This window comes from Dermochelys coriacea, chromosome 9, assembly GCF_009764565.3.
Source record: "Dermochelys coriacea isolate rDerCor1 chromosome 9, rDerCor1.pri.v4, whole genome shotgun sequence".
NCBI lineage: Eukaryota > Metazoa > Chordata > Testudines > Dermochelyidae > Dermochelys > Dermochelys coriacea.
This window is the reverse complement of record NC_050076.1, coordinates 50,281,215-50,294,958: the sequence shown is the minus strand read 5'-3', so window position 1 is coordinate 50,294,958 and position 13,744 is coordinate 50,281,215. Positions and strand designations below refer to the sequence as shown.

The window sequence follows — 13,744 nt, the reverse complement described above, 5'->3', positions numbered from 1 at the left end:
TGATGAACCAGCAAAACCCTATCCATTCATTGCACAAAGAGATAGTGACCTGCTGTTACATGAAACAGTCATTGGATTGCACTAGGACTGCAGTATTTACTGCACCAATGGGTTGTGGAGACTGAGTATCCAGTATCCAGAGAATGAATTGGCAAGACCCCAAATCTACCCCCAATGGAAAGCCTAATAAACTTACAGGACTTGAAGCAAAACTGACCTACATTGGTCCAAAGAAAATAGTTGCAGAGTCATTTAAAGCAATAGGTTCTTAACTCAGATGCCTCAGGTAATTGCAACTTCCACTGAGTCTCACGAGGAGGCAAGTAGTCTAAGTAGCCAGGACCAGAGGATTTAGGACTTTACAGGTCAAATAAATAACTTACATTGTACTTGAAAGGCAAGTAGGGACCAGTGCAGACAGTGCAACACAGGTGTAATGTGCTCCTGGTAAAAAGTGCTACTTCACAGCTGGAATAGGGTAACTGCATTTTTCACACAGGCGAATACCCTAGCTTTGTTTTGGAATTGTACACTAGTTCAGTCACAATGTTTACTTCCTCATGTTTGGTCAGGAGAAAAGGAGAAAAAAGACTGACATCACATTTTCAGTGGTATCTGGTGCCACAAGGTGCCAACAAACTTACGTTCAGAATACTGACACAACACTGTTGAACTGGATAGCTTCTGTGGCGACATCATAGCCTCCAGGAGGGGAAACCAGAGCGCCTAGAATAATTAAGTGCACAATAAATCCTACAATTCTGGCAAAAATAAGTGTTTACTGGGGATATCAAGCAATTAAAGAAAGTAATCGTGATTAATGGCATTGTTAAACAACAGAATACCATTTATTTTACATATTTTTGGATGTTTATTACATTTTCAAATATTAATTTTAATTACAGCACAGAATACAAAGTGTACAGTGCTCACTTTATATTTTTGATTACAAATTTGCACTGTAAAAAACAAAAAAATTGTATTTTTCAATTCACGTCATATAAGTATTGTAGCACAATCTATCATGAAAGTTGAACTTACAAATGTAGAATTATGTACAAAAAACTGCATTCAAAAATAAAATGTAAATCTTTAGAGCCTATAAGTCCACTCAGTCCTACTTCTGGGTCAGCCAATCACTCAGACAAACAAGGCTAGTTACAATTTGCAGGAGAAAATGCTGCCAACTTCTTGTTTACAATGTCACCTGAAAAGTGAGAACAGGTGTTCTCATGGCACTTTTGTAGCTGGCGTCGCAAGATATTTATGTGCCAGATGCGCTAAAAATTCATATGCCCCTTCATGCTTCAACCATCATTCCAGAGGACATGCTTCCATGCTGATGATGAGTTCTGTCTGATAACGATCCAAAGCAGTGCGGACAGATGCCATTTTCATCACCTGAATCCAATGCCGCCAGCAGAAGATTCATTTTCTTTTTTGGTGGTTTGGGTTCTATAGTTTCCGCATCAGAGTGTTGTTCTTTTAAGACTTCTAAAAGCATGCTCCACACCTCATCCTTCTCAGATTTTGGATGGAACTTCAGATTCTTAAACCTTGGGTCGACTGCTGTAGCTATTTTTAGAAATCTCACATCAATACCTTCTTTACATTTTGTCAAATCTGCTGTGAAAGTGTTCTTAAAACGAACATGTGCTAGGTTGTCATCCGAGACTGCTATAACATGAAATATATGCAGAATGTAGGTAAAATAGAGCAGGAGACATACAATTCTCCCCACAAGGAGTATAGTCACAAATTTAATTGACGCATTTTTTTTTTTTTTAAACAAGAATCATCTGCATGGAAGCATGTCCTCTAGAATGGTGGCCAAAGCATGGAAGGGGCAGACGAACATTTAGCATATCTGGCATGTAAATACCTTGCAACACCACCTACAAAAGTGCCATGCGAATGCCTGTTCTCACTTTCAGGTGACACTGTAAATAAGAAGCAGGCGGCAGTATCTCCCGTCAATGTAAACAAACTTGGCAGAATAAAAAGTAGGACAGAGTGGACTTGTAGGCTCTAAAGTTTTACACTGTTGTGTTTTTGAGTGCAGTTATGTAACCAAAAAAAAAAATCTGCATTTGTAAGTTACACTTTCACAATAAAGAGAAAATATATAAAAGGTATATAAAAAGGTGTTTTTAATTTATATGGGGGGGGGGGAAGTGTCGCACTCAGAGGCTTGCTATGTGAAAGAGGTTACCAGTACAAAAGTTTGAGAACCACCGAGTAAGAGAGCATAAGAGCCAGTATTACTCAACTCTCACTTGCTCCAAATGTTAGGCATATAGCAACACAAGCATTGCATCTGCAGTTACTGCACGACAGATGTTCTCTAACACATGGCAATGTACAGTAATACACAACATGCATCTTTTCTCGGATGTTTACTACAGACTATAACTTTAGGCATCTAATTAAGTAACTAATCCTCACTCTTATTCATTTGACACAATATGCCGGGAAGCTTTAGTAATTTTGTGCAATGCCCAAGAAATGGCCACTTGAGCAAACAAATGGAAGTTTCAGCTATTTGGCAGGATGACTAATGCATAGAGCGGTCACTACTAAAGGCAGCATTTGCCAGCAGTTACCACAGTCCTTCTCCAGACTTCGGAGAGATATGTAGTGACTGAATAGTAGCAGTGGGCAAATGCTGACTCTTAAATGGATTCTACTGTAGACAGAATGGCCAGTTCACCCCTGCACTGAAGTGCAGTCTCCTCTGAGGTGACACATGATCACTGTTTAGCACCCAGACCACCACCACAACACTAAGACAAGAAAGAAAGAAAATACTATAATCAAATTAACACTACTGGGGGAATTTATGTAGGCAGAATGTAATTACATGCTTTTTAAGTGGAATTTGTCCAGGTCACATAAAAGAAAAGGAGTACTTGTGGCACCTTAGAGACTAACAAATTTATTAGAGCATAAGCTTTCGTGAGCTACAGCTCACTTCATCGGATGCATTTGGTGGAAAAACCGATGAAGTGAGCTGTAGCTCACGAAAGCTTATGCTCTAATAAATTTGTTAGTCTCTAAGGTGCCACAAGTACTCCTTTTCTTTTTGCGAATACAGACTAACACGGCTGCTACTCTGAAACCTGTCATTAAACTATATAGTTCTGTTGGAACTTTCCTGAACTGCCAGAAAAGCACCAGTCTTCAATAAGCTCCTTGCAGAATTCCTTGCTGCCCCCACTATAGATACAAGAATTCTTTGGGAGCCCCTTACTCAGTTTCCTACTTTAAAAAACAAAAGCTAGGCCTGTGTGTCTACCAAGGAAGAGGGATAACAGTCAAGCTCTTACAGAACATTTTTTCATCCACAGATGTCAATGGAAAGTATCATCAAGTATCATCCCAATATTACAGATGAAGAAACAGAGGCTCAAGGAGATTAAGGGATTTGCTAAAAGTCAAAAAAGTCACAGAGTAAGTTAGTGGCACAGTTGGGAAAAGATCACAGGACTCTTGATTCCCAGCCCAATGATTTATCCACTGAACCACTCTGCCTCTGCAGAACCTGAGTTTAGACACAAAAAGTTACTTACCTTGTAATTGGTGTTCTTTGAGATGTGTGGTCCCTAAGTGTACTCCACTGTGTGATGCGCATGCTCCATAAACCCGAGAGTGGAGAATTTTTGCAGACAGTGTCCACTTGTCTGTGCCTGTGCCCCTATTCTCCTTGTGCTCTGCACTGAGGGCATAAGAGGCAGGGCAGACTGCCTGCCTGTTCAGTTCCTTCTCTACTGCAAATCTTGGCCAAAATCCAAAGCAGAGGGAAAGGAGGGCAGGTAGTGGAACACAGATAAGGACCACACATGTTGAAGAAGAAATGGTTACTCACCCTATGCAGTAACTATGGTTTTTCGAGATGTGTTCCCCCATGGGTGCTTCACTCTAGATGGGCCTGCACCCCCTGTGCCTTTGATCGGAAATTTCTCATAGCAGCATCTGGCCCGTGCACAGGTGTTACTCAGTCTCGTGCACTGTGCCATTGTTATATAGCATCACACGGACAAACCGCCCTCAGTTCCTTCTCTCTCATGAAGCCCTATAGCAGAGAGCTCTGAAGCAGAAGGCAAGGAGGGTGGGTAGTAGAGCACCAATGGGGACATACATCTTGAAGAACCATGTGTCCTTTTCCAGGGATGGTACTGTTGATGCCAATGTAACCATACAAAATTTTAGTTTGTAAATAAAAAAGTGGAGTGGTTGCAGGTTGAAAATGGGTCTTCATCCTCCTTACTTTTTGGGAATTAGGAAATATTTTCAATAGAAGTCGTTTCCCTGATGTTGAAAAGGTACCCACTCTGTTGCTCCCCATTCAATGAGAGATTTTTCCTCCTGGAGAAGGATCTCTTTGAGAGAGTGGTCCCTGGAAAGGGACAGGGAAGAGAAACTTAATGTTATAGCCCGAATGGATGATATCCAGCCCCCATTTGTCTGTTGTTGTGGGGAAAAGAGTGCTAGCTGGCCACCAAAGGAGATCTGGCGATTGGGTAGGGGTGACCTCAACAGTGGTTTTCAACTCCAAACGTATCTTTCGGCTGAGAGGTGAGGTTGGGTCGATGTGGAAGGTGCTTGGTACGGTGGCTTTTGCACCCTCTGCTCTGTCTTTTGTAAGGTGGTTCCTGCGCTGATGGTAAAATGGTTGAGGCATAGACCTCAGTTTGTATGGTCACTTAAGTTTGTATGGTCATTTCCTCTCCATGCCTGGTGTATATATACCAAGGGAGCAGAGGAGAGCCCCAGAATCCTTTAGTGAGTGCAAAGACTCACCTGTCATTTCATTGAAAAAGATTGATCTTGAAGTGCAAGTACTCTACAGTGTTCTTGACCTCTCTGGGAAAACCTGAAAAGTGTAGCCATGATTCCTGGTGCATCACAATGGCAGTTGCCATTGATCTTGATGCGGCATCAGCGGCATCAATTTCAGATTGCAATGAAGTTCTGGCCACCAGCTTGCCTGCATCAACAAGGGCCTAAAACTAAACGCTGTCCTGCTAGGATAACTTGTCCTTAAAATCCAGGAACTCTGAATAATTCAGAAAATTGTAGTTGGCCAATCTGATAGATATTCTAAACTGGAGGCTAGCAGACGTAAAGACCTTCCTCCCCAGAAAGTCCGGGCATTTGGCCTGCTTATAGGTGGGGTGTTGCTATCTAGATCTTTCTGTGGCAGTCTGAACAAGAGGTAAATAAATTGAAACTCCACTTCCTTAGCCAGGACAAAGCATTGCTTCTCTGCCCTCTTGGGGGTAGTTGTGCAGGTTGTCAATGTGCTCTCCAGCTAGATCCTGTGGGTTGCAGGATGTTCAGCAGCTTACACTGCGAGTCCTGGACCTTCTCTAAGGAGATCTGGAGCTCTACCAACATCAGTGCTTAATTTGTAACGAAAGAGGTGCTGGGCTCAAGCAATTAGGTGCCAGGCGCAAGCAAATTTTTTACTTTCATAACTGTCACAGCAAGCCCAGAGGTGCGGGCTCTATGAACTGCCAAGCCTAGAGGTGTAGGTGCTCAGCCCTGGCAAGCCCCAGCACAAATTAAGCACTGACCTCCACCCTTTGTAGCAACTACTGGAACTGCTTGTGGTCATTCAGAAGGAAATGAAAAATTGGAGTGACTGATACTTCAGGAGATGACAATACCCTTGGTACTGGTGGAACCATCTCCTAGTCTTCCCCTTCTATAGGATCAGGAGGAAGCTGTAGTTGCTCTCTTGAATAGAAGAGACATGGTATGACTCCGTTAGATTGCACAGACCTTGGGTATTATGTACAAGGTCCCTGGCCCCAACAGAGCCAGAGGGAAGGGTTGAAGGTGAAATGTGGAGGTCGCCAAGGCCTGGGGTACCCGGTCATGAGGGGGGGGTGTCCTGGTTTGGATAAGGCAGGCTGGTTCCAGAAAGATCTTCATCTCCCTTGGTGGAGACAATGATGGTTTCTCCAGTATATCCGATCCCCCCAACAAGAAGGTCCAATCCAGCTTGATCAGCGGTGCCATTATGGGACCTACCACTAGATTTGAGAGCCCTGATAAGCCATCCCTTCAAGCAGCCAACTTCAATATCAACCTTTTATCAATTGAGACTTTTTTCTTAGTAGCTGTCATGGCGACCAAGCAAGCATTTGAGCTGACAGCCTTTTTCATGGAGGAACCTTACTGCATGTTCCACAAAGACAAGGTGGTGCTCAGGGCACCAGAATCCTTTTTTCCTAAAGTAAATCCCTCCTTTCACACTTCCAAAGAGGTGATGCGCTTTCTTTGTTCAGTCCAAAACCACAACATCCAACTGATAAGTTGTGTCAAAAAGCATCAAGAAACTATCTCAAGCGCAAAGTATTCACAAGAAGATTGGGCTTCTTATTAGTGTCCTTTCACCTGAGATGCCAGGAACTCAGATTCCAAGCCCCGCATCATTAGGTGGATTAGACTCTGCATCACAGAGGCCTACAAACGATCAGACGCTCCTATCCCAGAATCTGTTGTCCCTTTGTTGGGAGGACATCTGTGAGGATGAAGAGAGAAAGAAGAGTGTCTGTCTGAAGGCCAATCTGTATTCGCTCCTGAGGGCACTTAGAGGAGAATGGAGAGTCTGTTTGGATTTTGCTGCATTGTCAGCCACTACCTTTTGCAGCATTTCTCCAAAAATGAAGAAGCCTGTAAAGTCAGCCAAGCATAGGACCTGCTTAGAGTGAGTATCCACCTTCAGAGTCAGAGTCATAGATGGCACCTGGCCACTGAGCTGGAAGCTATGGCTCAGGCTGAGAAAATCATCATATCCATTGAAGCATCATTTAGGGAGACTTTCTTAAAGCAGAGCCAAAGTCAGGGTGAACTCTGTACTTAATGGCTTTGAGATCTTCCAGACAGGAGAGAGATGCTCCTGCAAAGCAGGTGGCTGCTAGGGACATTTTGAGGGTGGCAGATGCAGCTACAAAGCTTTTTTTGGGAGTGGCTTCCATCCTTCTATCTGTGGGTTCCTTAGGACAGAGCTCCCCTGCTGCCCCCAAGGGAATAGCCATATCCCTGGTAAGGGACAGAATCACAGAACTGAAAGGTTCCTGAAGAGATCATCTAGTCAGTCCCCTGCATTCAAGGCAGGACTAAGTATTGTCTATACCATCCCTGACGGGTGTTTATCCAAGCTGCTCTTAAAAATCCCCAATGATGGAGATTCCACAACCTCCCTAGGCAATTTATTCTAGTGCTTAACCACTCTGACAGTTAGGAAGTTTTTCCTAATGTCCAACCTAAACCTCCCTTGCTGCAATTTAAACCCATTGTTTCTTGTCCCATCCTCAGAGGTTAAGAAAAACAATTTTTCTCCCTCCTCCTTGTAACAACCTTTTATGTACTTGAAAACTTATGTCCCCTCTCAGTCTTCTCTTCTCAAGACTAAACAAACCCAATTTTTTCAATCATCCCTCATAGGTCATGTTTTCTAAACGTTTAATCATTTTTGTTGCTCTTTTCTGGACTTTCTTCAATTTGTCCACATCTTTCCTGAAAAGTGGTGCCCAGAACTGGACATACTACTCCAGCTGAGGCCCAATCAGTGCAGAGTGGAGCGGAAGAATTACTCTACGTGTCTTGCTTACAATACTCCTGTTAATACATCCCAGAACGATGTTTCTTTTTCTTTTTTTTGCGCAATAGCGTTACACTGTTGACTCGTATTTATCATATGACCCCCAGATCCCTTTCCACAGTACTCCTTCCTAGGCAGTCACTTCCCATTTTGTATGTGTGCAACTGATTGTTCCTTCCTACTTTGCATTTGTCCTTATTGAATTTCACCCTATTTACTTCAGACCATTTCTCCAGTTTGTTCATATCGTTTTGAATTTCAATCTTATCCTCCAAAGCACTTGCAACCTCTCCCAGCTTGGTATCGTCCGCAAATTTGATAAGTGTACTCTCTATGATATTATCTAAATCATTGATGAAGATATTGAACAGAACCATACTCAGAACCAATCCTTGCGGGACCCTACTCATTATGCCCTTCCAGAATGAGTGTGAAGCACTGATAACTACTCTCTGGGAATGATTTTCCCACCAGTTATGCACCCACCTTATAGTAGCTCCGTCTAGGTTGTATTTCCCTAGTTTGTTCATGAGAAAGTCATGCGAGACAGTATCGAAAGCCTTACTAAAGTTAAGTTATACCACATCTACCGCTTCCCCTCCATCCACAAGGTTTGTTACCCTGTCAAAGAAAGCTATCAGGTTCGTTTGACATGATTTGTTCTTGACAAATTCATGTCGACTCTTATCACCTTATTTTCTTCTAGTGTTTGCAAATTGATTGCTTAATTATTTGCTCGATCATCATTCCGGGTACAGAAGTTAAGCTGACTGGTCTGTAATTCCCCGAATTGTCCTTATTTCCCTTTTTATAGATGAGCACTATATTTGCCCTTTTCCAGTCTTCTGGAACGTCTCCCGTCTTCCATGACTTTTCAAAGATAATTGCTAATGGCTCAGATATCTCCTCAGTCAGCTCCTTAAGTATTTTAGGATGCATTTCATCAGGGCCTGGTGATTTGAAGGCATCTAACTTGTCAAAAATTACTTAGACTTGTTCTTTCCCTATTTTAGACTCTGATCCTGCATCATTTTCAGCGGCATTCACCATGTTAAGACGTCCAATCGCCACCCACCTTCTTGGTGAAAACCGAAACAAAGAACTCATTAAGCACCTCTGCCATTTCCATATTTTCTTTTATTGTCTTTCCCTCCTCATTGAGTCACGGGTCTACTCTGTCCTTGGTCTTCCTCTTGCTTCTAATGTATATGTAGAATGTTTTCTTTTATGTCCCTAGCGAGTTTGATCTCGTTTTGTGCCTTGGCTTTTCTAATTTTGTCCCTACATATTTGTGTTATTTTGTTTATATTCATCCTCTGTAATTTGATTGAGTTTCTCCTTTTAGTAGGACTCTTTTTTGAGTTTTAGATCATTGAAGATCTTCTGTTTAAGCCAGGGTGGTCTTTTGCCTTACTTCCTATCTTTCCTATGCAGTGAGATAATTTGCTCTTGTGACCTTAATAATGTCTCTCTGAAAAACAGCCAACTGTCTTCAATTGTTTTACCCCCCTTAGACTTGCTTCCCATGGGATTTTACCTACCAACCCCGAGTTTGCTAAAGTCTGCCTGCTTGAAATCCATTGTCTTCATTGTGCTGTTCTCCCTCCTACCATTTCTTAGAATAGAGGTGGGCAAACTACAGCTCGTGGGACCATCCTACCTGGCCCCTGAGCTCCTGGCCTGGGAGGCTAGCCCCAGTCCCTCCTGTGCTGTTCCCCCTCCCACGCAGCCTCAGCTCACTGTGCCACTGGCACAGTGCTCTGGGCGGCAGGGCTGCGAGCTCCTGGGGCAGCGCAGCTGCAGAGCAGTGGCCTGATCCAGTGCTTTGCACGGCACGGCTGCCTGTCCTGGTGCAGCCGTGCCACCACAGCTCCAGGCAGCGTGGTAAGGGAGCAGGGGAGTTCGGGGGGTGATCAGGGGTGTGGATAGATGTCGGAGTGGTCACAGGGCGGGGAACAGGGTGTTGAATGGGAGCAAGGGTCCCGGGGCGGAGAAGTCAGGAAGGAGAGGAGGGGTTGCATGGGGCGGTGGAGGGCAGTGGGTCTGGGGGGCAGCCAGGGATAAGGGGTGGTTGGATGGGGCAGGGGTCCCGGGGGGCAGTCAGGAAGGAGAGGGGAGGTTGGATGGGGCAGGGGGTCCGGGAGTGGTCAGGGGACAGAGAGCATGGGGGGTGGATGGGGCAGGAGTCCTGGGGGGGGCCGTCAGGGGGCGAGAAGCAGGGGGGAGTCAGATAGGGGGCGGGGACCGGGTCATGCCTTGCTGTTTGGGGAGGCACCGCCTCCCCTAACCGGCCTTCCATACAATTTCAGAAGCCCGATGCGGCCCTCAGGCCAAAAAGTTTGCCCACCCCGCCTTAGAATCATGAACGCTACCATTTCATGATCACTGTCACCCAAATTGCCTTCCACTTTCAAATTCTCAACCAGCTCCTCCCTATTTGTCAAAATCAAACCTAAAACAGCCTCCTTCCCTAGTAACTTTTTCCACCTTCTGAAATAAAAAATTGTCTCCGATACATTCCAAGAACTTATTGGATAATCTGTGCTCTGCTCTGTTACTTTCCCAACAGATGTCTGAGTAGCTGAAGTCCCCCATCACCACCAAGTCCTGTGCTTTGGATGATTCTGTTACTTGTTTAAAAAAGCCTCATTCACCTCTTCTTCCTGGCTTGGTGGTCTTTAGTAGACTCCCTACCATGACATCACCCTTGGTTTTTTTACCCCTTTTATCCTTACCCAGAGACTTTCAACAAGTCTGACTCTTATTTCTATCTCAACCTCAGTCCAAGTGTATACATTTTTAATATACAAGGCAACACCTCCTCCCTGCAGCAGTGGTTTCTGAGCAATAGAGCCCTTTGGTTCTTGAATATTATAGAGTCTGAGAGGTTTCAGAGTAGCAGCCGTGTTAGTCTGTATTCGCAAAAAGAAAAGGAGTAATTGTGGCACCTTAGAGACTCACCTTAATTCGTGAACTACAGCTCACTTCAAAAGGAGTACTTGTGGCACCTTAGAGACTAACAAATTTATTAGAGCAAATGCATCCGATGAAGTGAGCTGTAGCTCACGAAAGCTTATGCTCTAATAAATTTGTTAGTCTCTAAGGTGCCACAAGTACTCCTTTTCTTTTTATAGACTCTGAGGTCACTCGTTAATATATTTTCTCTTTTTAGGCTTGTTCCATTCACCCCCAATCACTTCCTCAGAGGAGGAGCAAAGGGGTATTGCTTCCTGAGGGGGAAAAAATTTACTGAGGCTTAATCTCAGGTTTCAGAGCCAGACAGCACACCTTCCTCAGTGGAGGAAGAGGGAGAGGGGTCTGAAGACTTGGTATTTTTTGGTACTTTTTCTTTCCCCTTTTAGCCTTTTTTAGTTTTTAAACTTGTTTTGTGCCCTTTAGGAGCCTTGATGCAGCTTTAGTAAGCCCTCTTGTGACTAGCCTTGCTTTGGATCAGCAGTCGTCTTGACAAATCTCTCAGAATGCTCCCCACTGGGTCCCATTCAAGGGGAAGGGGGGAAACTCATTGTCAGAGCCCTCCTGGTTGGCTTGGGGGGGGGGGGAAAGGGGGTTGGTGAGAAGCCCTGCCTCTTTTCCCAGGGTGCGCAGGACCCACTTTAAGACTTGGAGGGGGACGACTTGTGGCCACACAAGCCTGTTCTGCAGCGGTCCCCTAGGACTTTCCCCCTCAGTTGAGTGGTCAGAGTTCTCCACCCTTTTGGAGCCTCTCCTGCTCTACACTGGAGTTCTCAGTCCAGGTTTCCCCCATTGGAGTCACAGCAGCTCTGGTAGGTAGTGGACTCCACCTGCTTGTCAGACGCATAGCCCTGGGACCTAACAGAGCTAGGGACAGAAGACTGGGTGAAGGCGGGGCACAACTCGGCATCTTTCACGTCTAGGAAAGCAGTCTCAAATATAGATCACTGCTTGTATTTGACCTGATACTTTCTTGGCTGTTCTACCATGCCCGTAAGGGGGAGTGGAGCCGGCAGGGACATGCTGCAGTGGAGGCTCAGGAAGGGTTAAAATCCTGAAGGGTTAACCAACCCCGGGAGGAGGAGGAGGAGGAATACTGAGGAGGGAGAACACTGCTCCCTGTGCCCAAAAAACTGGGCAGAAAAGTTAAATAGGAAGAGGAAGGGCAGGAGAAAAAAGCCTCCACTGTCTGGCATCAAGCAGGAGTGGTCAGACTATGTGGTGCCAAAACACTGATCCGCTGCTGTGAGCTGCAGAGAGGGGAGAGCAGCCCATATCTCCAGGACTGTGGGAGACATTGGGCTGGAGAAAGGTAGGAAGTACTATAGCGATATATACAGTCTAGATTCCCGGTTTAGAAACCAAATCATCACTTAAACGTTATTGATTATCACAGCAAGACTTTTAAAGCACAGACTTCTTTTAATTCCTCTGTTATAAAGGGGGCTTCTTAGATACTTCACCTCCCTCTACATATCAGGCCTTACCATTACTCCAATAGTTGCCCTGAGATATGCTCTACAGCAAAGATGACTATTTGTCAGGACCTCGCCTTTTTTTTTACTTTCTCAAAGGGTGTGTTCTCAGCAGAATATTACATCCCATTTCACCACAGACAGACACTCTCCTATATACATGGCTCCAGGGATATGGTTCTGAAGATTTCTCATGAACACCACTCTCTGATCACAGAATCACCAGAGCAACAGCCCCGCTTCCTTGTAGGAGGTAAGCCAAAGGCCTTTTGAGTTCCAGTTTCTGGCTAACTTGCAGTACACGCGATGGCCCAGCTTTGCAGAACCATGGTTCCACCTACATGTAAGTCGAGATTTGTGCATATAGGTGCCACAAAACATGCCCAAATCCTGACTTTCAGATGTGCACTAGGCATCAACAAATCAGGCACATGCAAAAGTAGGTGCATGGATGTGAAGCAAATCTGTATAATTATAGGAATCTACCAAATCACAGGTGCGCAGGTCCAACTGAACAAAAGACCAACTTAATGGATACTGAAAATGGAACTCTTCCTTCCACATTTGCATAGTACTACATGCCCTAGAAATAGTGCCTTTTATCCCCTTACCTCTCGCTGCTGCTGGTTTAAGCTATGTGAATTCCTCTGGCAAAGTGCAATTGTTTTCACTAAGGTATCTTCAATATCCTTTAATAAGTGGAGTTCTGTTGATTCTAGGTTAATGAAAAACAAAGATTATACCATGGTTCAGATAGTTTATCATGCCATTACTGCTAAATCATTCCAAAAAATAAAACCATGCTGCTCACCTAATAATCTCTTCCCTGTACCATAAACAACTGTTATGAAGACAGGCTCTGACCCTTCTTTGTGGATTCAGCTCTATAGCAGAATAAACTGCGCTTTGCAAAATACTAATGTGGTTGCATAAAGTAACATCTGAGTTTTGGATTAGATATGCCTTGACACTGATTAAAACCATCACATTTTTATCTGATGTTATTGAGTCCTGGAGCTCATGAACAGAGAGCGTAGTAGGACCCACACTATGTTTCCTGCCAATGTAGCGGAGTTGCTTCCTTTGGGTTATTTGTCTATTTTTCGGTAATAGTAAAAACTAATACAAAGTGCTGTGAGGCTGTAATATTTGTTTGCTGCAGAAGCAACTGGTAAATTTCTTCATTTCATTACTGTATGTTTCCTGAAGAAGAGTATGCCCATAGTGAGGTACGCAGAATAGCAGGTTTCAAAAAACAGAAACTGCTACATCAGACCACTGATCGATCCAGTCAAGTTGTGTCCTACTTCAAGGGTGGCCAATACCAATTACTTCAGGGAAAAAAAAATGTTAAAAACCTCATCCTGGACAATCATCACATAACCTGTTCAAAAGGGAAGCTTCTTTCTATACCCTGACAAGTTAATGGTTGGCTTATTCCTGAAACAGGAGAGAGGTAATATCATATTTGTCCTATCTAATATAACTACAGATGATGTCATCCATATACATGTCTGATGGCTTTTTACTCCTAGTAAGCTCTTGGCCTGAACTATATCGTGTGGCAATGAGCTGTACAGGTTAATTTTGCTTTGTGTAAAAAGACTAAATTTAAAAGGAAACCAGTATGTGTAAAATACTGAATGTATTTGCTAGCTTCTTCATCATGCACGCTGCTAAGTGC

At 44.1% G+C, this 13,744-nt stretch overlaps 1 protein-coding gene across 6 annotated transcripts in view; it reads right to left on the bottom strand.

The window, feature by feature from the left end:
• VPS8 (VPS8 subunit of CORVET complex) overlaps positions 1-13,744 on the bottom strand; it is a 229,976-nt gene that overhangs the window by 68,048 nt on the left and 148,184 nt on the right. For all 6 annotated transcript variants that reach the window (XM_038417053.2, XM_038417055.2, XM_043492809.1 and 3 more), the window contains 2 exons: positions 12,672-12,775; positions 645-726 (listed from right to left, as the gene is read on the bottom strand). In XM_038417053.2, the coding sequence (XP_038272981.1) occupies positions 645-726; positions 12,672-12,775 (186 nt within the window). The remainder of the gene's footprint in view (positions 1-644; positions 727-12,671; positions 12,776-13,744) is intronic.